This window comes from Rhodamnia argentea, chromosome 7 (genome assembly GCF_020921035.1).
Source record: "Rhodamnia argentea isolate NSW1041297 chromosome 7, ASM2092103v1, whole genome shotgun sequence".
Lineage (NCBI taxonomy): Eukaryota > Viridiplantae > Streptophyta > Magnoliopsida > Myrtales > Myrtaceae > Rhodamnia > Rhodamnia argentea.
In genome coordinates, this window is record NC_063156.1 from 21,249,240 (window position 1) to 21,274,253 (window position 25,014).

A 25,014-nucleotide genomic window follows, 5' to 3' on the forward strand; every position below is an offset into this window, starting at 1 on the left:
CATCTGTGGTTTAAAGGCCATGTAATCACTCCTTTTTGACCGCGAAAGTTGTACATAATTGGTAGTCTTCATCTTCTCAGGTTGATCGTCGGTCTTGTGTATCAGTCTCGATATGCCCGATCCTGCTGAAACTGTATAGATATTAATTTTGGTGTATACTGTCCATTCTTCGAAGAAATGCGAACTCAAGATGTCTAGTTGACGAGAAGGTCTTTGTTCGATGCTGATTCATGTTCATTGGGCCGTTTCCACTTTCCAGGCTTCCGTCCCCTTAAAAACCAATAAAAGCTGTTGCCCCTACTAGGCTTCAACCAATGCTCGTAATTAACAAGGCGATTGAACTTCTCTGTACTTGGAAGTAACTTTACGTGGTCACCCTGCAGGAGTAAAACGTCCCCATGCTTTATGGGATTTATTCAAGACCGTAGCCCTCAACCCTCCCCCGCAACTACAAAGGCTGCGGTCGACATTGAGGTTGGCAACTTCGAATCTGAGGTCTCGAGGCTCAGAAAGGCGGTCGATAGCATTGGATCGTGAGAGAGAGAGAGAGAGAGAGAGAGAGAAGATGTGACGGTGCCGGGCATGGCTGGCAAAGTGCGGTAGCCTTAGATAGGCAGTTGGTAATTTAGGACTTCCAGTAAATATATATGCGAAGTTATGAATTACATAAAAAAAAAAAAATTATCTCATGTACTAACTGAATCTAACCCTCTAAGTTCAAACGCTTTTTAAATGATTGACACATCAATAATTATATTCACAACCCGTAATAAGGCACATAAATAAAACTTGACTTCACCAATATGTCCTCACATTTTAAGACAAACCACACACAGACCAACCAAAGCATCATCATCTATCTCTCTCTCTCTCTCTCTCTCTCTCTCTCCGTTGGACCGTCACGACTTGCTCCATTGCTGCCCCCTTGCCGTTGCAATGCTCGTCGAAGTTTCCATCGGCAGCCGGTCTTGACGTGACGTCGCCGACATCGACATGAATAATTTTTAACTTTTTTGATTTTGTTCTTTTAATTTTTCTTTTATTTTGAGAAGACTTATTGTCTTCAAGAATTTGCTTTGGATGGTGAAGGGTTTTGCTGGCGAATCTATGAAGAGTTGCTGTGTTGCTGTATCGCCGTTCATCCCGGAAACCACCGGTTGCTTCCGGGTCGACGTATCAAATTGGGTCTTATTGATTTCGCTTGAAGATCGACATATGAATGGATGGTACTAGGAATCAAGTTTGGGTGGGAAAATATGCCAATTTGATTGATGTCTAGATTGCCCATTTAAGGCAAAGAACCGATGTCATGCCTGTAGGTGATTAAATTGGAAGTTAGATCGTGATCATGTGTCAAACTGAGTGCTTTGCTGGGTAGATTTATATTTATAATTTCAGATATATACAAATAACCCAGGAACATTTCCTCATGTTCCATTCACCGTCCTAGAAACCCATGGGGGGAATCGCCTCTTATTCGAGCCGTCTTGCTCCACACTATATGTTCTCATGGATCACTTCTTGCCCTTATCAGATTGGGTCATTGCATGTTCTCACGAATCATTTCCTGCCCTTGTCAATTGGGTCATTACAGTTGCTGTCTTTTCAATTTGAATTATAACTATTCAGTCAACTTGTAGATGTACATATTGTATGGAAGCAAGCAATCAAACAATAAAATAGACATAACAAGTTTTATGCGGTTCGGTCGTAGAAACCTACGTCTATGGGGAGAGTAGTAACGAATTGTACTATAGAACAGGTGGTACAAAGAGATTACAAATCACACTCAAATCACTCAAATACTCTCAATGTTTTTCAGCCCTCAATTACATTCAACAACCCACTAGTGTTTAGCTCCAAAATTCATCATGAAATAATCTCTTAATCTCACAAGTGAATCAACACAAATCTTACCACAAGATTTAATCAGCTTTTGACACTTGAATACTTGATGTAATTTCACTAGCAAAAGCTCCTCTTTTATCCTCTTTACAATGAAGATCCGCCTCTAATTTATAGGCAATGATTGGATTCAAACTAGAAAACCTTCTCCAATTAGGATTAGGAAACCTATTTAAAATAAAAAAATCACACCAATTCCACCAAGGATAGATTTTCGTGAGATTCGAAACAAATATTATCTAATGCAGAATTTAAGTTTGGTCAACCCACTTTCATATTAGATTTTCTTTGATCTTCTCGATAAACTCCAAAAGCCAAAAGAAGATTGCATGCTCCTTTCTCTTATCTTTAAGTTCGCGATCAAGATATACTTATTTTCGAAATTAAGATTTTCGATTCGGGCTCAAACTCAAGACAATATTCTAACGGTACGAGCCTGTTATAAGTTCCTCCACACAAAGTAGAGTTGGCTAAAGATTCGCTTACGAAATGACTTGAATTTCTAATCTCGTTAAGGACTTTGTGCCCCCTTTATAATCCACCAAAGTAATATGCTATTAATATTTTGTACATGTTCATGTTTCCGATCAGCTACTTTTCCATTTTCAGTACCAATGGTCTCGAAAATCATCCATGCAGAGGCAGTCGACGCCGACAAAGTCGATTAGGCAGCCGTTTTTTTCACGCGATCAAACAAGAAAAAGTCAAACCCCGCTAAGTAAACACGTTCTTAGTATTTCTATCAGAAGCAAACGCCCCCGTCGCTGGGGACCGGTTCAAGAACATATTATATTTTTTTGACAGTATCGTGCTATTTTGAATTGTTCCTCCAGCAATACCACCTTAAATTTACTATATAAAGGTAGGTACCACCTTACAGGCAGGTCAGATAAACTAGATGAGAAGAGAATATGGAGACGTTTGTCATAGTTTAGATTGCAGTGTGTTCTACGATTTCGTTTCTGATTGCGATCGTTGCCTCCTTGAATGCTGTCTTCGCGATCCGTATGAGGGGAAGGATTTTAGGGGACGGGAGTTCCGCTGGAGGACACGGAGGAACAGCGACGAAGCACGAGGCGCTAAACGTTCATTTTGGAGGCGTATATGATTGCAGCGCCTCTCTAGAGTGTGGAGGAGATATGGTCGGCACTGGCGATGTCGGCAGTGGCGGTTGTTCAATCGGTGGGGTTGACGGAGGAGTTGTAGGCTGCGGTGACGCTGCTGGCGGCAGTGGGGGAGATTCTGCACCATGCAATAGCGGCGGCGGAGGGGGTGGCTGCGGCTGTTAACGAGGGACAGAAAATCAACGTGCTCGACACTTTTCGGATTGAAGTTTTCTACACAAAGGGCGGTAGAAGTTGCAATATTTTAGAAGGATTTATTCAATGAGGGTGAAGTTATTTGTGTACCATCAATTGAAATTAACTATTTAAGAATTTACTTTTACTTTTATTTTTATTTTTAAATTTTTTGAACTTGAAACTAACTATTTGTATTCTTTTATTTTTATTGTTGAGGTCATAAATAAAGTGCGTTTATTAGAACAATTTGTAATAATTGGCTTCGTTCTCTATACGTTATTATTTTCTAAATCAAGAAGCATACTTTTATGAAATTACTTTCTTCGTTTTTAATGTATATTTCATTCACGTAAAAATTAACTTACGTTGAATTATTGACATCCACAACTCTTTTATTGATTAATTTTAGGTTTGCCTTTGTTAGTTCGTTCTGCTCTTTATGCGAAATGTCCCTTGATGATTATTGATTGGATATAAAGTTGATGCTGGTAATCAGAGCATAATCAGATAACTCTGTTTCTCCCGTGAACGTTTGAACTGACCGTGGAAAAGGTTTCGGTCAGCCTTATATAAAACTCAACATCCCGCACAAGCCCATACTATGGGCTTGACAAACTATGGGCTCAACACATGGTTATGGGAGGAACAATGTCTAGGCTCCATTCGTTTCACGAAAAATGTGACGTTCAAGAAAAATATTTTTCAGGAAGTTATTTTTCAGAAAAATAACATTATCTTCCAATGTTCAGCCACAATCTCAAAATGAATTGAAATTTATTTTTCATTGTTTGGTAAGGAAAATATTTTCTCTCATTTAATTTTTTGCATCGTCGTCGGGTCGAAAATTGCTGGCGTGGCCCCGGCCGTCCTATGTGGCACGATCAACGTTAACGTGAAATTTTTTTTTATAATTTTTTAAAACATAAATTATGAATTTTTTAATAATTTTTTAGATTTGAATTTTTAATTACTTTTACCATTTTTTCCTATTTTTTTTTTCTTCCTTTACCGATCATAGGCCACAATGATTTCCTATGACCGACCACAATGCCCCCTCTTGCCATATTTTTTTTTTATATATGTTTTTATTTTTTTTATTCCCTCAAAAAAGAATAAAATAAAAATGAGAAAAAAAAAATACTAAAACCCCTTCCACTTCAAAACCCAGGCGCAGCTCGATGGACCTCGGCCCCCACCCCCTACTTTTACTATTCTTATATTCTCCAAAAAATAAAAACCTCCCGCTTCGAAACCAAAATGGCACCCCTACTTTTCTTTTTAGCCTCACCCCCTACTTTTCTTTTCATTCCAGCAGCCACAAGACAACTCGCGATGGTCCGACCTCCGATCTTCGGCCGAGTCCCTCTTCAACCTCACCAAGCAGACCAACCCCGATTCCCTTTCCCTCCAGCTCGCCCATCTCCTCCACAATTGCCCCCACACCGAGTTCCATGCCATATTTGCCATCCCGCTCTGCAAGCTCCTCAAGTGAGGCGACTCGGGCGAGGTGAGGCGACTCGAGCGAGGTGAGTCTGCAGTGTCGTTGTTGTCCGAATGGAGATGCAAGTCCTCCACAAGCTTCTCGGGCGAGGCGACACGCGTGTCCGAGTGTCTCCAGCCTTGTCCCGATGTGTTCGGCGCGTGTCGGACACCGGCACATGTCCAACACTCATAAATTTTGCTTGGAGGCGTGTCCGTGCTACATAGTACTCAAGCCTCGAATGTGGGCGATCACCTCGGCCGGCGTCCTAAAGAGGAAGAGATCAAAGAAAAAAATTGAAAAGAAAGTAAAAGTAAAAAATCATAAAATAACAAATTCAAATAAAAAAGAAAAGAAATGCGAAGTTATGCATCAAGGAAAGAGAAGGAAATACGATTTCCTCTTTTGAAGGCATTTTTTCCATTGACGGAATGTTTTTTCTACTTTTGAAAGTATTTTTTTCATTGATGGAAAATGTTTCCCTTGACTATTTTTTTTTTCTGTGAACTAAAAGCTGAAAAATCTGAGTAAAATTTTTCTAAAAGTTGTTTTTCGCGAAACGAATGGAACTCGGTTCCTTTCGTTTCACAAAAAGCAATTTACGGGAAAAAGTTTTACGGCGTTTGGTTAAAAAAATAAAACTAGTCAATGAAGATATTTTCCACAAATAAAAAAAACCTTCAAATATGGGAAAAATGATTTTCTCTTTATAAAAAGACAAAATCAATTTCCCTCCTTTTTCCTCCCTACACTTCTTCACCTTTCTTTTCTGTTTTAATTATTATTTATTTTTATATATCTCTTTTTTATGTTTACATATATTTTTATTTTCTTTCATCCTTTGCCGATCGCTGGTCACGGCAACATCCGACGAATGGGTAGGTGAAGGACGAGCTCGCCATGGCCGGCGACCTCGAGCCTTGCCTGTATCGAGTGAGGCCATCAAGGCAAAGCTCGGTGTCGCTTGATGTAGGTGAGCCGAGGCGAGGCGAGGCCTCGCTCGAGGTTGGTGAGCCAAGGCTCGAGCTCGCCAACCTTGGGTGAACTCAACCCTCACTTGTGGCCTATGACCGGTAAAGAAAAATAATAATAATAAAAGAAGAGAAAAAAATAAAAAAATATGAAAAATACAAAATTATTAAAAAGATTTGACTTTTTCAAATTACAAAAATATGCACGTTAGCGTCAGTTAGGTCCACATTAGCAATTTCCAAGCAAACAGCGACGTAGAAAATCATTGTAGATAGTTAACTCTTATGAGTAATGGGCTGGGTTAACCTACATGGACGCATGCGTAAAACCCAACAGTCATTCAGGAGCATCGCCTACTTCACAAGAACACGCATATGTCATAAGCTAAATGGACATTTTGAAACGCACGGCTTCTTTTCGTATCGGAAAAAGTAGCCCATTTTGATGAATAAACTCGAAATCCACGAAATATCTCGTAACCCTATGAAATAGATAAGATGTGAGCTAAAATTCGAGAAAGAGGCCTGAATATAAGGTTGTTCTCCCATATTATTGTCCACGGTCAACATACCACCTTATTCTCTCGTAGATGTCATTGATTTTCCTAATTATTAGTTAAAATGTAGTGACTGTGGCGATTTAATTTGTTTAAATCCATCTTAAATTGAAGTGGTTGAAGATGTGCTTCGAGATTCCCTGGTCCGCCAGGAACTCATGTCCCGACACCAAATCAACCCTGTCATCAGCTCTTTTTCAAGTCAACAGTGGCAATTAGATTGCCTTGAGAAGAATAACCCTCAAAGGTAAAGATGATAAGGCGGGGTGGGTTGCTGATTATCTTATGTACGGATAATTATTAAAAAAAGGCATTACCTATTGCATTTATACTAATTCAATTCTAAACCTTTTAATTTGACCAATTTAGTCGTACATTTTTTGATAATTCGCCAAAAAAGTACATCCGACCAATTTTAACCGAATATGGCCGACGTGAACTTTAGCAGTTTTAAGTGGCACGACAATCGCTAACATTGACAATTCTTCTAATTTTTTCAATTTTTCTTCTTTTTTCTTTTCTTCTCTTTCCCTTCTTTCTTTTTTCATTGTAGCTAGAAGGGTCAATGGACTCGCCGGCCTAGGCGAAGGCGGCCTTGCCCGTGGGCGGCTTCACCCGGATCTAGGCAAGGGGCCCACGCCCGTGGTCGCAATTTTTTATGCTAGGCTAGCCTCGTCCAAAGCTCTGGCGAAGGTCGCCAAAGCTTGCTGACTACAAAGAAAAAAAGAAAAAAAGAATGAAAAGCGAAGAAAAGGAAAAGATGAAAATTTTAAAAAATATAAAAGAAACTAAAAAAAAGTCAATATCGGCGTCGACCATGCCACAAAACATGACTAGCGTTGACGTCTTCCATTTTCGTCTAAAATTGGTCGAGTTGACTACATTAGCAAATTATCAAAAGATTTAAAACTAAATTGACCAAATTAAAAGGTTAATGATTAATTGACATAAATGCAATAGGTTTATGACATTTTTGGTAATTTTCTCCCAAATTGATAATAACAATATGATTTGACATTGGACAAGAATAACAAGAGTGCTATAACTTTAGTACTTTGCTCACTTAAATGCCATGACTTTTTTTCCGTTCACTTAAATGTCACAAATTTGCAAAATTGATCACTTTAGTGCCATTGGCGAGTTGCCTCATCGAAAATCCAACGAGGACATCAAAAAAGCCGATGAGGACACCGAAAAATGTGACCTGGATAATTTTTTAAAATTATTTTTTAATATTTTATTTATCCTTTTTTCCTAGCCGGTGAGGGTTGCCTTGCTTGAAACAAGCGGGGCCGTGAAGGCCCTCGGTGAGGCCATCATAACCTTGCCGATGGTGGGCAAGGGCGTGAAGACCTCGCCCGGGGCCTTCGCGGCCATGCCGGCCACGGGCGAGGCCGTCGAGGCCGTAAGGCTCACCAACACAAAAAAAAGAAAAAGAAAAAGAATAAAAAATAATAGTTATTCTCACTGGCATAAAAAAAATATAAAAAGGAAAATAAAAATTAAGAATGAAAAATAGTAGTTAAATAACTATGAAAATCCACATGGAAGTTTTGTTTGCTTTAAAAAATTTCACGTCGGATTAAAAATTAAATAAAAAATCCATGTAGATTGATTTGCGGAAAATGACACTCAAATGATCGACTTTACTCCGATATGGCATTTAAATGAGCGAAGAAAAAATTGTGGCACTCTTGCTATTCTTGTATGTACCAACACTATGTTGCCCTAATTCAAGAGAAATGTCCTAGTTGAATTTAGCCCCCAAATTCTAGCTTAGCTTCGAATGACGTACATGGGGAGGCAATCATATGACGCGGAGCTGTTTGATGAATATGTATCATCCGTCTTAAAAGTATAATGAAGAAATCAACATGATTTTGACAGACCTACAGAGGAAACCCTTGTTTTGGTTCAAGAGAAACGTTCTTGTTTAATTGAGTCTTCAAGTTCTTATTTTCAACCAACGGATGTGGATAATTGCATCTTGCGGTCGTATAGCGAAGGTGTAGGCATAAATTTGACAAGACCCATGAAGGAAGTTGTGGAGAGTTTACTTGGGAAAACTTGCATGTGGAATTAGACTTCATCGACAAAAGAAGTCCGTAAAGAATCGTCTTCAACTAGCAATTGAATAATATTGTCACATTTTTACATGAAAAAAACGGCTTAAGTACACCCCAAGTGCCATAAGTTGCGTACGACGCTCACTTTAGTGCCAAAACTTTCAAATCGATTACTTTAGTACTAAGTTTTTGTAACTTTGATCACTTCAGTGCTAAGTGCATATGTGGCGGCTGGAAAGTGTACGTGGAGCCTATGTGGACTTTTTACATAAAAAAAGGAGGACGACGTGGCTCGTCGGAGGCCGACTCAGCATTCTGAAGAGCAAGACGACGTCGTTACAACCGATTTCACCCAACATAAACCCTAAATCCCCAAATTGAACCCCATAGAAACCCTACTCGCGGGTAGAAGGAAAATTTGAGTCCACATTTTGATTTCATCCCAAAATTGATAGCTTAGGTCGAAATGGAGGGAAGGAGCTTCATGAGCAGCTCAAATTCGGTTCGACGAAGCAAAGATAATGGTGAGATTTACTGTTATCGTAGGTTACCGAGTCCAACAAGAACGTCTTGGACTCGGTTGAACCATGGGAGAAGATTCATGGGATGTGGCGGGTATAGAGAGGGGTCGAAGTGCAAATATTTCAGATGGGTTGATCAAAAATTCTCCGATCGAGCCACATAGGTGATATTAGAACTTCTTGAAAGACGGCATGAACCTCTACCTACATTCATGGACGAATTGGATGATGTCGATTCAAGGGAAGCTGAGATAAAGGCCGTAACATCTCCGGCAAATCAATCGAAGAAGGAAGTATCAACAATGCGAAGACAAATAAAGCGTGATCGAGCCTTCATTATCGTTTTGTTATGTTGTGTAACCTATGTAATGTTCAAGTGTAAGGTGTGTGATGAGAGGAACTTTCTTAGTCTTCCGTAGGTGAAGTTGAGTTCGATATGTATTTGTATTGCATAATGTATAAGTAATGGACAACTTTTCTATGGATAAAGGAGCTTGCTGAAGTATTTTGTTGGAAATGGAAGGTTATAATGCAGTGTTTGCTTAGTTTTTGGACAGTTTTTGGACTAGCTGTGTATTGTCAATACTTTTTCCATAGTTTTTTGTTTAGTTATTTGGTTTGCTGCAAAAAATGGCGGGTAGTTTGTTGCGGGTTTTTTACGTGATTCTTGTTAGTGCTTCTGCATATAGTTGGGGAGGTTTTTGACATGTTTTTTTTGCTGATACTTTGGTTCATATGTTGAGGTGAGCGATTTGCTTCACATGGAACTACAACCGCGGTCGGAATAGTTTCTCCATTTTTTGAAGCTTGAAATATATCTTGTGTTGTGACCATGCTCATTTGCTACAAAGTTTGGCTGTTGCTATGTTGAGTGCTCAATTTACTGGAGTTCAAGATTTGCTTTTGCATTTTTTATTTGAGTTAAAGCTAGTAAAGTTGTATTGGGGGAGATATTTGTTTGCAAGCTTTCATATTTGGAGCTGTTTAAAGGTTGCGGACATCTTGTTGCAGGTAATTTTTTGTTGCTGCAAATGCTGGTTATCGGTTATAATGTAAGTGTTATAAGTTGTACATGCTGATCACTTAAGTGCCGGTCGGGGTTAAAAAATGATCACTTCGGTGCCAACTTTTTGTGAAAGTGATCACTTGAGTGCCAAGTTTTTCTGAAAATTGGTTACTTGAGTGCCAACTTGCCCTGAAAGCGATCACTTTAGTGCATTAAAATTGCACCAGCAACTTGCTGGTGCATCAAAACCTGCAGATCCCAAATTTGTGCCAAAACAAAACCTTAACAATATAACCACCCACCACAACTAAATATAACCAGCCAACAACCAGCAACTATAATCAACCGCCATTCACAAACAGCCAAACAACACAATAAGAAGTGGAATCACACAATATAAATGCATAATTCAACAACAAGAAGTTCCATCGTCATTAAGCTTATAGTTTACATTAACTAAAAATACGAGCACGAGTTCCCAACAAAAAATGACAACACTAAAGCGGCATGAGTTCCCAACAAAAAACGCCAACACAAAATACAAGTTCCACTCCAATCATATCGGTAAACATTAACCACTCCGGCTCATTTTCCTTTCGATGGCTTTTTGACTTGGTTCATGATCCTAGCACTCTTTCTAACATGTGCAGGTTCTAGCTCTTCAAGTGGAGTATCCAGCCTTGGTTGAGATGGAACTCTTTGGCTTCTTCCTTGGTGGTCGCTTCGGAGCTGCAGGTTTTGTCTTCATCTTTCGCAAAGTCTTGTTTGACGCAGCTGTTGACTCTTGGGTTGGCCCACCTTCGGAAATAAGCATCTCCGAGCTTCTCCCGGGCTACAACAACATAATAATAGAAGCAAATGATTCAGAAATTTTTAAATCGATATCCTTAAATGGACAAGTCCTACGAAACTTACATGTAAAATAGTCATTCCGGTGCGTTCGTGTGTGAATACGCCATAACCATATTCCTTCAACCTCTTTCCAAGAGCCCCTCTTGTTAGCCGGGGAAGTGGTGGCCGTGCAGTAGGCTCTTTTGGCTGCGGAGGTGGTGGTGGTGGTGGTGCCTGGACTGTTCTCTGAGTTGGTCTTCTTCTCACCCGAAGTGTGGAAACAAAGTTACACTACAAGCCATAAAGTAACATAAACAAAGAATGTATATCTTCTTGGATATTTTCTCCTCGTTTGTTCAACGGTAGATTCGGTGTGGTCTGGTGCTGGTGGAGATGGCTGGGTTGTTCTCTGAGTTATTGGCACTTCTGTTGGCTGCATAACATACCCTGGTGCAGCAGCTTGTGTTGGCTCTTCGGGTGGTGGCGGTTGGGTAGTTTGGTCAACTCTTGCCCTTCTTGTCACCCGAAATGTAAAAATGAGGTTACGTTATTGCAAATCTTATAGGAAGACAAAGAAAACAAACAATGTAACATCTTACCATATATTTTGTCCTCGGTTGGTGAATTGTTGACTCATTGTGCTCTTCCTGTTGTTCTTCGGTTGGCTGCATAGTGTGGCTTTCTAGTCGTTCTTGTGTCGGATCTGTAACGACCACTTGCCCTTCATGTTGCTTCCTCACTTAACAGCCTTTCTTATTGTGCCATATCTTATGGCAATGCGAGCACATCATCTTTGCACCAAACTTGCTCATCCTTTGTCTTGAAACCTCTCCCTCTTGCATCTTTCGTCTCCGCTTTGGCCTTCATACTTGCTTCTTTAATGGCAAAGGTGCAGGGGTATCACGATTGGTTGGCTCCCAGTACTTGCTACTTCTAATAGGTTGCATCATGAACTTATACGCATCGAGATAGGACCTTTTGTTGTAGCAATCAACTAGGTAATGTTCTGGGTTCTCTTCTTTGTGGTGGATGGCAGAAATGGCATGTGCGCATGGAATTCCATTAAGTTGCCATGCCCGACATGAACACTTCCTCCTCTAGAGGTGAACAACATATGTGTCTTCATTCTTCTTGATCTCAAACCCGTCATCGCCATTCCAAATTGGATGGCAGAACCTACTAGCAGCCACATTGTCATCTAATATCTTCGCAATCCGAGGACCACATTCTCTAGTCCACTTCGCAGCATCATCTCGTTTATTTCGCAGCCTAGTCATGACCATAAGTCGTATATCCTCAAGCATCACGATGATTGGCTTGCACCTAGTGGCTAATATGCTGCCATTGAAAGCTTCGCTAAGGTTGTTGTCGATGATATCGCACTTGAATTCTTCGCTAAAGAAAGCCATACACCAATGCTTTGCTTCAGTTTGGAATAGCGCATCGAAACCATCTTTGCTTAGCTCAAGCAACCCTTGTTTTGCTATCCTAAAGTCAGGCGGGTTCGTGCTCTTTGCAATTTCCCAAAATTGTTTTTGCAGCTTATCTCCTTTGTACTTCTTCGCCCGGTTCGCATATATGTGCCTCGCACACATTCTATGCTCGGCATATGGCATCAAGTCGGCTAATGCGGGAACAAGCCCCTACAATATTAAACCAACGAATAATTATAAGAAAAGGGAAAATACTTCATAATGAGCTCATTTCAAAAGAATGCATCGACGATGGTTTTACCTTTTGTTGATCGCTCATGAAAGCCCAACCGCTCCCATCGGTAATCTCCAAGTCAACCATCAAATTTTTCATGAACCAGGACCAAGTGTCCTTATTTTCTATCCTCACTAAAGCCCAAGCTAGAGGAAACATTTGGTTATTGCCATCCCTACCAATTGCAGCCAACAATTCACCCTTGCATAAGCCTTTTAAAATGCACCCATCCAATCCTATTACTTTTCTACAGCCAGATAAAAATCCCCGCTTGCATGCATCGAAGCACACGTGGAACCTATCAAACATGGTCCCTTCATCGGGTAATGGCCTTTCCACAACCTCCGCATACACCATACTTGAATGGTTTTGAAGCCTACATTCATAAGCATAATCCCGGATCTGGCCATATTCTTCCTTGTCTTGACCCAAGAGTGTTGTCATCACCTTATACTTGGCTCTCTTGCATTGATTCTCCGACACATTAATCCCTACCTGCTCTTTCACTAGCTGCTTCAAGTGAGGACTTCTAATCTCCGGCATCGCCTTGATCGTGTTGAAGAACCGCTTCGATAACCACTTACTTGTTATCCTTTTGTTGTCAAAAACAATTGAACATGTATGTTCCTCTTGAAATGATCTAATTTGAAATGACCCGCTCCTCTTGCTTAGTGCTGCGTAGATCTTCCATCCACAATTACGTTGTGGACACCTAGCTCTCACATACTCTTTCGTATTTCGAAGAAACTCTAAAGCCCTACGGTCAGCAATAGAGCTCTTCGGAATAGCATCCTTAAACTGTTTCGCATCCTCAAATTTCATACCAAGGCTCAAAATAGGACTCGCTACGGTTGGATCATAGGAAGGGTACTTACTTTTCCTTCTACGCACAGTTGCAGCTTCTTCTTCTTGTTCGGGCTCGCCATCAGAAGTACCAACCCGGTCACCACCGCCAATTTCCTCATTGTTACCAGTAGTTGTAGCGGGTGTAGGTTCTTCTCCATTTGTTGCTTCACCTCCCTCTAATCCTTTAAGTGTTACACTTTTTCTCCTCGCAAAGTCCTTGTGATTTTGCCTTGACCGTTGCAGCTCCTCATCGTCATCGTCGTCTCCTACGAAGCTGACATTTCGCACAACTTCATCATCGTCATCATCATCACTGGATTCCGCAACATCCCAATCTAATCCAGTGATTGCCTCATCGATTGTATTGCTTACTCCTCCATCCTCCTTGTCCTCCCTCTCCCCACAATCCCGCCTATTACCCCAATCTTCCCTCTCTGCCCATTCCTCATGCCCTTCTACAACAGTTTCACCTCCATGAGAAGTGGAATCAATGCCTACTTACGTTGTTTCAGCTATGTCTTCATCTCGAGCATCATCATCACTATCACTGTCTATATACACTTTTGCTTCCTTGCCATGGAGATAGTGATAAATCACATCTTTAAACCCATTCTCATCCCACAACTCTCTCAACCCATCCCTCAAACCCTTCCCGGGAAGACAATAGAGTAATTTACCTACTTTGCAGCCGTATAAATGCACTATATCCCTCACGAAAGAAACATACGGCGACGTCCCGACATCGAGGAAAATTGTTCCTTCATTTCCACTTTCTTAGTCCCACTCGTCGGTGCCAATGACAAAATTTCCACCATAACAAATAATGACAGCAACAAGATTCTTGTCCATGCCTGCAGGAAAAGAGCAAAAAAATCAATGAAGATATTAGCTTTTGGGACCACAATCAACAAATGCACGTGGAGGTCTCCACGAGCTCGCTTTTGATTAAAGACTCATTATTTGTCGTCTAGTATCAACAAAGCAATAGGACAGACAACCAAAGCGGGGTATTCAGATTCCATATTTTGAGGTTCGTTGGCATTCGGTTCACTACTTCATAGTAAATAAAAAGCAATTTTACATTGCAAATGTGTCAGAGGTTTGATTAAACAAGTGGACCAAAAGGGATGCAAAAAATACAAATTCGAAAGGTTTGATTAAACAAGTGGGCCACTATTTTTCTTTATCAAGAAATTGAAGACAGAGGCTGTGATTAAAGTAGTATACATCCCCAACGCATCAATCTCGAGCCTTCATTTTACCATATTCGCCCCCAATTTTGCCCTTAATCCTAATTTTCCCCTCGAAGCCCTAATTTCACCTTAATTTTGCCCTAATTTCTGCTCTGGTCTAACCGAGAGAGGGACAAAGGACACGGACGCATACCTCACGACGGCGAGCGGGCGGGCGGCGGCGGCGGCTACTGACCGAAGACGAACGATGGCCAGCGACCGACGGCCGTGACTCCACGAGCAACGATCGCGACCGGATTTCGCACAAGTCCCTCGGCTCCTCTGCACAACACCTAAGAAGGCAACACTCAGCGACGTCGTTTATCTGAATATATAAATGACGTCATTTTACATTTCCGTCCTTTTAAGCCACGTCGAATTCCACCATGGCGATCGATTCTAAAAATTCGCCACGTAAGATAATAAAAATCAATTATAAAATCCACGTAATTCATTCCGCCGGGATGTTGGTCGGAATGGCACTGAAGTGCACGATTTTATCCGAAATTAGCACTGAAGTGATCAAAGTTGCAAAAACTTAGCACTAAAGTGATCGATTTGAAAGTTTTGGCACTAAAGTGAGCGCCGTACGCAACTTATGGCACTTGAGGTGTACTTAAGCCTGAAAAAAACCATGGCTAAGAAAAGCAACTTTTGAAATGAATCTAGTAATCTATGATAAAAAAAAAAAAATGAATCTCGTAATCAAAGTGGCTTGGCCTTGCGGTTGCGAATCGGTAAAAGGCCCCCGACGTTACGCACGGACCACGTATTTAGAGACATGTACCATGCTGTGATTTTAAGTCTTTGGACTCGTTCTCTGGATGATGGGTTGGTTTGTCCTCCGGTGTTGAGTCTTTTCTTGCCCCAACTTAACCCGACGACATTTGCTTCTTGTTAATATGAGCTGTCGGAATCTTCAACTCAACTAACCTCATAGAATGCACACACATCGCGTCATTCAAATTAGGTGTGAGAATTAATCCTTGGTCAAAACGATAACCAGCTTGTTTTTCTAGTTTTTCTCCAAATGTAAAATCCAAGAAGATGTCTTTAAAGGCACTGGTTTATCAATCAAGGGAGAAGGATATGAAGATATCAATCAAAATCACAAGCACTCATTCTTGGAGATGGTAGAATCAATGGATTGATAACTTTTGTAATATGTTGATCACTTTATTATTATTTTTCATTGTTGTATTGTTTCCTTATGTAATAGTTTGTAATAACTTTATAGAGTGAAAATCATCTCAACAATTGTACGTTGAAATCAAGAATCAAACACATTTATTCTTTCATGGTATCGGAGCATATTTTCGAAAGAAATCATTCCTTAACCGTGGCTTCCGTCAAGTATCCATACCCTTCGTCTTTGAACATTAGCAATTTTGTGCCATCGAAACCGACACAAACAAATTATTCTTGTTGGAGAGCACAAATGCTTCCACTAATTGAAAGTCGGGATCTAGTGGATCATTGATTGCGAATACCGGATATCGAGTCCAACAATCGGCTCCTCTGCTAACGAAAGAGAAACCGGAGCCTCGGAGAAAGAGACAAATCCAGAGTTTTTACAATGGAGAATGTCAAATTGCCTTTTGCGGGGATGGATTATTGTGATGCTCTCCGAAGAAGTTCTTGCTCAAGTAGTAGACTTGAAGGCATCCGCTAAGGTGTGGTTAGCTTTACAAAACACTTTTGCTAAGGTATCTGAGGAATGTGAAGTTTCAATTTTTCTACACATCCAAAAATGTCATACATATATTTTTTCATCTCTTCACAAGTATCTTGGTGCTTTTCAAAAATATTTTAATGAGTTATCCGCTATCGGATGTCCCCTTGAGGACAAAAAAAAAGGGTTTCTTTGTTTTGAATGGCTTAGGTCATCAATGTGATTCATTCACGACCTCCATGTTGAAGCCTCGGATGCCAATATTCTCTAACTTGATTTCGCAGCTGTAAATCTTTGAGAGTTCCCTGGCAAATAAAATTTCTGGTGTAATTCAACATGGGATGGTTTTCTGTGGTGAAAGAAGCAATTGTAAGAGAAGCAAGAAGGGAAAACAATGCCAACATCCCAATAACAACTATTTTTTCTTCACATGGAAGGGGGTTTTCTCACAATAGCTCAAGAATAAAAAATTCTAGGGCTAATTTTATGAATTTGCAGGGTCACAAGCCACAATTTAATCAAAACAAGATCGAGAAGCTTGAGAAAGGAATAGACAAAATCCTTTCCTATCAAATATGTAACAAGCATGGACATATTACTTTAAATTGCTTTAATCGGTTTAATCAATCTTTCCTCCCATCGGATGTGCCAAAGGCATTTGTGCACTTACTGTTCAAGATAGTCATAATTCAAAATGATTCATTGAAAACATAGCTTCAAATCATATGACCGGAGATGAAGGTAACCTTTTCAACTTATGACTATATATGGGAAAATATAGTGTTATAATTGGAAATGGTGATTCACTTGAAATTTCTCGTACTGATGATGCTCAAATCAATTTGGGCCAAGAGAGTGTTGACTTAAAAAATGTTCTACTTGTTCCTCATATGAAAAAGAATTTAATATCAGTGAGCAATTTACAAATGACTATCCTCTAAATTTTGAGTTCTCTGCCACTGGTTTTGCGATAAAGGATAGGAAAATAGGGAAGGTTCTAACAGTTGGAAATCGTGAAGGTGATCTATACCTTAGAGGCGCCAAAAGAAACACTATTTTCAAACCGGTTCGGGAAAGTTGATGAAAGTACTTGGCATCGGAGGTTGGGACATCCACAATCGACGACAATCCGTCATCTTCAAAATAAAGGCGATATTACTGTTACTACTTGGAATAAAACTACTACCATATGTAGTAGTTATCAAATGGGCTGAGCATCTAAACTTTCTTTTTTGCCTTCCAAAACAAGCACTATTAAGCCTTTCGAAAAGATACATTGTGATTTGCGGGGAAAGGCTCCGATAATGTCATTTCAAGGTTTTAGTGCTATGTTTGCGTTGTGGATGATTATACGCATATACTTGGTTGTTTCCATTATGGCAAAAAACTAATTTTTGTCCATGTCTTCTCAATTTCGAGAAATATTTGGAAAAGCAATTTGGAGGGCATATTAAAATCTTTCCACCTAATGGAGGAGGAGAGTTCAACCGAGTAGATTTCTTGATCCACTTGCAAAAGAAAGTGATTGTTAATCAAGTATCTTGCCTAAATACTCCGGAACGGAATGGCGTTGCCGAGCGAAAACATAGGCATATATGTGAAATTAGCTTGATGATGCTTCATCAAAGTGAAATTCCTAAAATGTCTTGGGTCGAAAGCTTTCAAACAGTAGTTTTTCTATTGAATCAACTTCTTACAAGTGTGTTAAGCATGTATGAATTCTTATTTGGTAGAAAATCAAATTATAATTTTTTTCTAGTTTTTGGTTGTAGGTGTTTTCCTTATCTTAGGGACTATGCCAAGAATAAGTTCGATCTTCGGTCGTTCCCATGCGTATTTCTCGGCTACGGTGATCGCCATAAGGGATATCGATGTCTCTATCCTTCGACTTATCGGATTTACATATTGCAGTACATCGTCTTTGATGAGACCCTATTTCCTTATCTTATACCCAGCTCATTATTTCGGGATCAAAGTGATAAAGTGGTGCTATCTGAATTTATAAGCTGGCCAAATGAAGACACTTTAGCTTCTGACTTAGAATTTTCACCTTTGTTTTTGCAATAAGATGCATGCTCTACTAACTCTGATCGGTCATGTGATGACTTATTGAATTCTACTACTCGGGATAATTCTCATGAAGATAACATTGACGGAAGTGAATCACATGTTCGCCAAAGTCATGTTGAAATTGGTAACTTATTTGGTGCTCCGCTTGGTTCTCCATGCAATTTGACAAACGAAGATTCCTCTTTGGATGTTCTTCATGGTTTTTCAGTAGCACGTTCACCACTCGAAGTCATTCAATGGTCACTCGAGCACGTGCTGGTATTGTGAAGCCTAATCCAAAATATACAAATTTTCATATGATGGACTCGATACCAATGGAACCGAACAATGTATGCTCTGCTTTAAAGCAACCAAGGTGGTCGGTCACAATGAAAGAGGAACTCGAGGCCTCACATCGGAATAAAGCTTGGACTCTTATTCTACATCCTTCAAATACTAATATTGTGGGATGTAGATGGGTTTTTAAGTCCATGTTAAAAGCCAATAGTACATTAGAAAGATTAAAGCAAGATTGGTCGCAAGGGACATACTAAAGTAGAAGGAGTAGATTTCCTTGAGACATTCTCGCTAGTTGTTTGACCTGGAAGCATATGAACGGTCCTCACCATTATTACTGTTAAAGGTTGGCCCATCAAACAATTAGATGTTAAAATGCATTCTGACATGAATTTTTATCTCAACATGCTTATATGGAGCATCCGCGCGGTTTTGAGGATGAAAATCACTTGTCTTATGTTTGCAAACTGGAGAAAGCTTTGTATGGCCTCAAACAAGCACTAAGAGCATGGATTGATCGCTTTAGCTCATTTCTTTTGGCATCCAATTTCTTTTGCAGCATTTTGGATCCTTCATTTTTATTAAAAAATAGGATCACGGCATTCTAACTCTACTTTTATATGTAGATGATATGATCATTACAAGTGATAATCCAAAATTGCTTGATGGGTTCATCTCTACGTTGAGTAGCGAATTTGCAATAAAGGATACGAGACCGTTACTCTATTTTTTAGGTGTGGAGGTTAAGATATTTTCTGGTGATCTTAATCTATGCCAACAACAATATGCTTTATCAATTATTAAACGTGCACAATGGAGGGCTGCAAGCCGGTTTCCACACCTATGGCTACAAGGTCTCATTCTAGCATAGATGCAACACTATTTTCGGATCCTACATATCGAAGTATCTTTGGAGCTCTTCAATATCTCACGATTACACGACCGGATATTTCATATGTAGTCAATTTTGTTTGTCAATTCATTCATCAACCTATTGTGAGTTATTTTCAAATTGTGAAGCACATTTTGCGTTTTATCGGTGGTACAACAGATCGAGGCATGCAGATCTTGTCCAAGTCTACTTTGGACTTGTATGCTTTTTGTGATGTAGACTAGGCAGGTTGTCCCTTGACTTGACGATCGATTACTTGATTTTGAACTTTCTTAGGTAGCAACTATATATCGTGGAGTGCTAAGAAGCAACGAACAATTGCTCAATCCAAGATCGAGGCAGAGTATCGTGCAATGACATCGACAGCTATAGAGATTACTTGGATATCCTTCTTTTTGAAAGATTTGGGTATTCATCTCTCAAGTCCACCAATACTATTTTGTGATAATATCAATACACTTTATATGTTGATTAATCTAGTGTTTCGGGCAAGAATTAAACATATTGAATTAGATTACCATTATGCGCGAGAAAAAGTAGCTCTTGGAACCCTTGTTAGTGAGTATGTTCCGCTTGTGCATCAAATTGTCAATCTCTTCACAAAACCCTTGTCTAGGAATATATTTGGAAACTTATGTTGCAAATTGGGAATTTGGGACTCTCTCATTCCCAATTTGATGAGGAGTAAATGCGTTGATTTATCAATCAATTAAGAAAAATCTCGAGATATCAATCAAAATCACAAGCGCTCATTTTTGGAGATACTAGAATCAATGGATTGACAACTTTTGTATTATGTTGATCTCTTTCTTATTATTTTTAATTATTGTATTGTTTCCTTGTGTAATAGTTTGTAATATCTTTATATAGTGAAAGTCATATCAACAATTGTACGGTGAGATAAAAAATAAAACACATTTTTTTTTAATCTTTAGAGTGAATTTCCATGTTAGCCTTAATGACGTATTCTTGAATATGAAATTTGGGTAAAAACTAGAGAGATTAGGATTGATTTTCTTTAATTGCTCTTACTCTTATAAAAGTCTTCCTTCCATCTCACTTAGGGGCATTCAATTTTGCGCTCAGTCTTCAATCTATCGTGCTTGAGAGTTTTCCATCTTTGGAGAGCTCTCGGTCAGGACACTCGGCTAGGCACGCTCAAACAATTCGCGTCCAGGAGCTTTTTGGCTCTCGGTTGTCGGGAATATATTTCGAATTACGTAAAAATTGATGATTTTTTTTATGAGATAGAAAAATTTTAAAAAAAATTGTGACTGAATTTATAGTTTGGGATTTTTATGGTACAGAAAATATATAGGGCAGAAATAAAACTCAACCCAAAGATTTGGGTCTTCTGAGGCATCGGGTGTTCGACCCCCCCAAAAAAAAAGAAAAAGAAAAGGTAAAATCGATTGCTCTCGGTTCAGAGTTCAAATATCAGTTCGAGTTCCGAACACCCCTTCTCTTCTGCGACGTCTTGTTTCCGAGAGAGACAGAGCAAATGGTCGACAGCAGTGGCGGCGCGTCGCTGCCATCGGTGGGGCAAGACGCGCGGAAGAGGCGCGTGAGCTACTTCTACGAGCCGACGATCGGCGACTACTATTACGGGCAGGGCCACCCGATGAAGCCCCACAGGATCCGGATGGCTCACAACCTCATCGTCCACTACTACCTCCACCGCCGTATGGAGATCAGCCGCCCCTTCCCCGCCGCGACCACCGACATCCGACGCTTCCACTCCGACGACTACGTCCACTTCCTCTCCTCCGTCACCCCCGAGACCGTATCCGACCCCGCCTTCTCCCGCCTCCTCAAGCGTTTCAATGTCGGCGAGGACTGCCCAGTCTTCGACGGCCTCTTCGGCTTTTGCCAGGCCTCCGCCGGCGGCTCCATGGGCGCCGCCGTCAAGCTCAACCGCGGCGATTCGGACATCGCCCTCAATTGGGCGGGCGGGCTGCATCACGCCAAGAAGTCGGAGGCTTCTGGGTTTTGCTATGTCAACGATATTGTGCTCGGAATTCTTGAGCTCCTCAAGGTTCACAGGGTATACAGTCTCTCTTTTGTTTTTGGGATGTCTCTCTCTTTGCACGATGCATACTGAGATTTACAGGTAATGCGTGGGTAGAAAATGTTTAGAGATGAACAATCTTAATCAATTCTGACCTAGTTGTGGTGATGCTAGATTTAGATATATTCCCTTTTTTCCTATCTTTCTCAGGTATCCTCTGGTTTTAATGGACTTCTATATCTTCATTCCTCTCGTTTATTACTGTTGCAGGATAGCTTGGATATAGGCAATGTGCATATACATTTCTCATTTTTAGTGTCTTGCTGCTTGAAGAAATTAATGAATATCCAATTAGAGAACCTTGATGTCATATAGTTTTTTTGACCATTTCTATAGGCTATATCGCATGCTATTGAGTTTGCCATGTCCTTGGTATGACTAATCACAATCAAACCAGTCTTTTCGCTGGATCCCTTTTAATTTAATTCATATGAATTTTCAGCGAGTTCTTTACGTGGATATCGATGTTCATCATGGGGATGGGGTGGAGGAGGCATTTTATACAACGGATAGAGTCATGACCGTGTCCTTCCATAAGTTTGGGGACTTCTTCCCTGGAAGCGGGCACATTAAGGACACCGGGGCAGGGCTTGGGAAGAACTACGCCCTCAATGTGCCACTAAATGATGGCGTAGATGATGAAAGTTTTCGTGGCATGTTTCGCCCCATTATCCAAAAGGTTATGGAAGTATATCAACCAGATGCCGTTGTTCTTCAGTGTGGGGCTGATTCACTCTCTGGTGACCGATTGGGATGTTTCAATTTGTCTGTGAAAGGTCATGCAGATTGCCTCCGTTTTCTAAGATCTTTTAACGTTCCTTTAATGGTCTTGGGTGGGGGAGGTTATACAATGAGAAATGTCGCTCGTTGTTGGTGTTACGAGGTCAGTGGCTTCACCTGTCCGTGTCAGTCGATTATATTACTTTTCCACAGCATTCAGGTGATTTCTTAAATGCTTGTCTTTTGCTTTTTTCACACAGACTGCTGTTGCAGTGGGAGTGGAACCTGAAAATGACTTGCCTTACAATGAGTATTATGAGTACTTTGGCCCCGATTATACTCTTCATGTCGAGCCATGTAACACGGAGAATCTTAATGCACCGAAAGATTTGGAGAGAATCAGGTTTGCTTGTCTCTTGTTTCTGACAATAGACAGAGTTTACATAAATATATGTTGTCTTTTCTAGTTTTTATGTACATTTTCTGGATATTCTACATGCACTCAACAGCTCGTCCAGAAACGAAAATAAGAGAACAAACTCCTGATTAGTGGCATTTGCAATTTACTTTCCATCCAATGACTTATATGTGTCTTCTGGTTGAGATGATGTTTTGATCATATCCAGAAAAGTGATATTGTGAACTGGTTTGGAGAAGATGATGGTCTTGTTTCAATCTCACACACTGCCTATCCTGTTGAATTGTAAGTCTTGTAAATAGGCAGGAATAGTTATTCATAGGTCAAATCTTTTTCCTCCAGTAGGTTCTAGAACTGTTTACTAGACACAGTGTTGCACAGTTGCCAGTCTTTTTTCGGAGTATTGGCCTTATGAGGGTTGTCCATGTTTTTGCTTCAGAAGTTGCAAAAGGTTGCTTGAAAATCCTCTTGTAATATGAAGATCTCGCTTCATTATTCTCTTGGAGATTTTGAATACACAGTAGCTTTCTAATTTGGAAAGCCTGGAGTTTTTTTAATTTTTATTTAGTTATTCTCTTTTCGGCACACATTTTTTCTAATAGTTAAGTTTTTTAGCTTGTTTGATATTTTCTACTTGCAAAGATAGATTTTACTCTCTATTAGTTGTGTATTGCACGGAGGAGTAGAAGAACTCGTACAAGCAAGCTGTGCTATCCTCTGGCAGGCAGTGTGCTTCTGGTAATTGTGCATTAGCCCAGTCCTTTTGTTTTAGGAGTCCATGGAACTTATTTTTTTTTTTCCATGGACGTATAAGACTGCAGTTGAGATTGAATTAACAGTAATTTTCGAAGTATGTTGGGAGGCAAATCCTGTCTCCACTCCTGGGTTATTAGATTGATACAGTTCAAACACGTGGTTCTTGTCGTGATAGTTCTGATAGTGGATAACATTGCTCTATCTGTTTGCAGTTTTCTTGGAAATTTTTCGCTCGAGGTTTCTTTAATTTGTTGGTTTCGACTCCTCCGTACCCTCCAATAACCAGTCTAGGCATGCACCTGCATTTTAATTACTGTCATGATGCTAGGATGGAGTTTAATCTTTACAGTGTTTTACGCTCCTCGAATTAGTTTTTGACATGTATTGTATCTCAGGAATATGTTACTAGAGCAGCTATCAAGAATCCCCCATGCACCAAGTGTTCCTTTTCAGATGACGCCACCCATTACACAAGAGCCAGAAGAGGTAGGTTGTTGGTCCTGTGGACTCTTCCTAGATATTTTTTGTCCCTTTGTGTTGTTCAGTATTAGATATGAAAAATCTGCAGGCTGAGGAAGATATGAATGAAAGGCCAAAGCAGCGCATTTGGAATGGTGAGGATTATGAATCAGATGCTGAACAAGACAAGAGTCGACATAGATCATCGACTGCTGATGCTTTGCACGATGAAAATGTTGAAATGAGGTCAGACATTTCCTATCTTATGGTGTTGCAATCTTTCTCTAATCCAACTAGAAGCATCTCTACTCTTTTGTCCTTTTTTTGCCCCAAGGAGGTGTAAATCATGTTTTGGAAACGAACTTTTAGGTGCTTGTTAAGAGGCATTGGTGATTTATCATCCAGTAACATTAAGTAATTTGGACTCAGCAAAATCCAGTAGTCGTATCACTTAGTTTCCATCCTCAAAGGGCCACTGAGCGGTTCACCAAGTAACTTGACACTAAAGTAATTATAAGATGAATCGTAATTGGGATAACCTTGGTACCTTCATGGGGTGAGGGGCAAGGAGAGTGGCGAAAAAGAAAAACGTGACTAGATAAATCATCTACAACTACCTCTTGTCTTTGCATTTGCCGACTTTTAAAGCACACGTTTTGTATCCTGAGATTTGATAGGACCCACAATTTATGGGCCAAAGTGAAATTGATTGATTAATTAGTACCTATTATTTCGATCTCTTCTTTGGATGTTCCTTCTTGATCCGTCCGTGATCTCCCTCTCTCTCTCTCTCTCTCTCTCTCTCTCTCTCTCTCTCTCTCTAGATATATATGTATTATATATTATATGCTGGTTGTGGGTGATTCATGATTCCCTTGTGATTTGAGTTTTTGGGTCAATGCAGGGACAGTGTTGGCGAAAACAATGGGGGCGAAATAAGGGAAGACCGTCCACCATCTTGACAAGAACATGCTCTAATTCTTGTCTACTCTCTGGTCTTTCTGACATGCAATGCATGAAATTCTTTCTAGGCTAAGAGATAACCTTATCAAGACAATATAGTCTCTCCAACGGTTGGGCACACTGGTTGATTGGTGAGCCGATAGATGAGGCAGGCTTTGTTTATCCGACGTCGCACTGTATGTTGGAATAGGAAAACCGAATTGCCCTGAGTGTAAATGAGATGTTTTTTCCTTGTGTCTCCAGCTGATGTTGTTTGTTTCATTGGCTTATGTGAGATTGATTCTACTTAGTTACCCA

The 25,014-nt window shown here is 40.1% G+C and overlaps 1 protein-coding gene across 3 annotated transcripts; it reads left to right on the top strand.

Annotated features, from left to right (window-relative positions):
* Positions 1 to 535: 535 nt before the first annotated feature.
* On the top strand, positions 536 to 25,014 carry LOC115734856 (histone deacetylase 6). Of its 3 annotated transcripts, none has more exons than XM_048282809.1 (7): positions 536 to 566; positions 20,817 to 21,377; positions 21,844 to 22,284; positions 22,382 to 22,524; positions 23,691 to 23,781; positions 23,864 to 24,000; positions 24,659 to 25,014. In XM_048282809.1, the coding sequence occupies exons 2-7, from the start codon at positions 20,835 to 20,837 to the stop codon at positions 24,714 to 24,716; spliced, it is 1,413 nt and encodes a 470-aa protein (XP_048138766.1). In that variant the 5' UTR covers positions 536 to 566; positions 20,817 to 20,834; the 3' UTR covers positions 24,717 to 25,014. The 3 variants fall into 3 exon arrangements, with proteins under 3 accessions (XP_048138766.1, XP_048138767.1, XP_048138768.1); XM_048282810.1 differs by having other exon boundaries at positions 536 to 563; XM_048282811.1 differs by having other exon boundaries at positions 542 to 562; positions 20,828 to 21,377.

Bases quoted from the DNA above. Each gene is read 5' to 3' on its own strand.
- LOC115734856 (XM_048282809.1), top strand. From the start codon at position 20,835: ATGGTCGACAGCAGTGGCGGCGCGTCGCTGCCATCGGTGGGGCAAGAC. The intron at 21,378-21,843 runs GTATACAGTCTC...ATGAATTTTCAG, and splicing joins AGCTCCTCAAGGTTCACAGG to CGAGTTCTTTACGTGGATAT. The intron at 22,285-22,381 runs GTCAGTGGCTTC...TTTTTCACACAG, and splicing joins CTCGTTGTTGGTGTTACGAG to ACTGCTGTTGCAGTGGGAGT.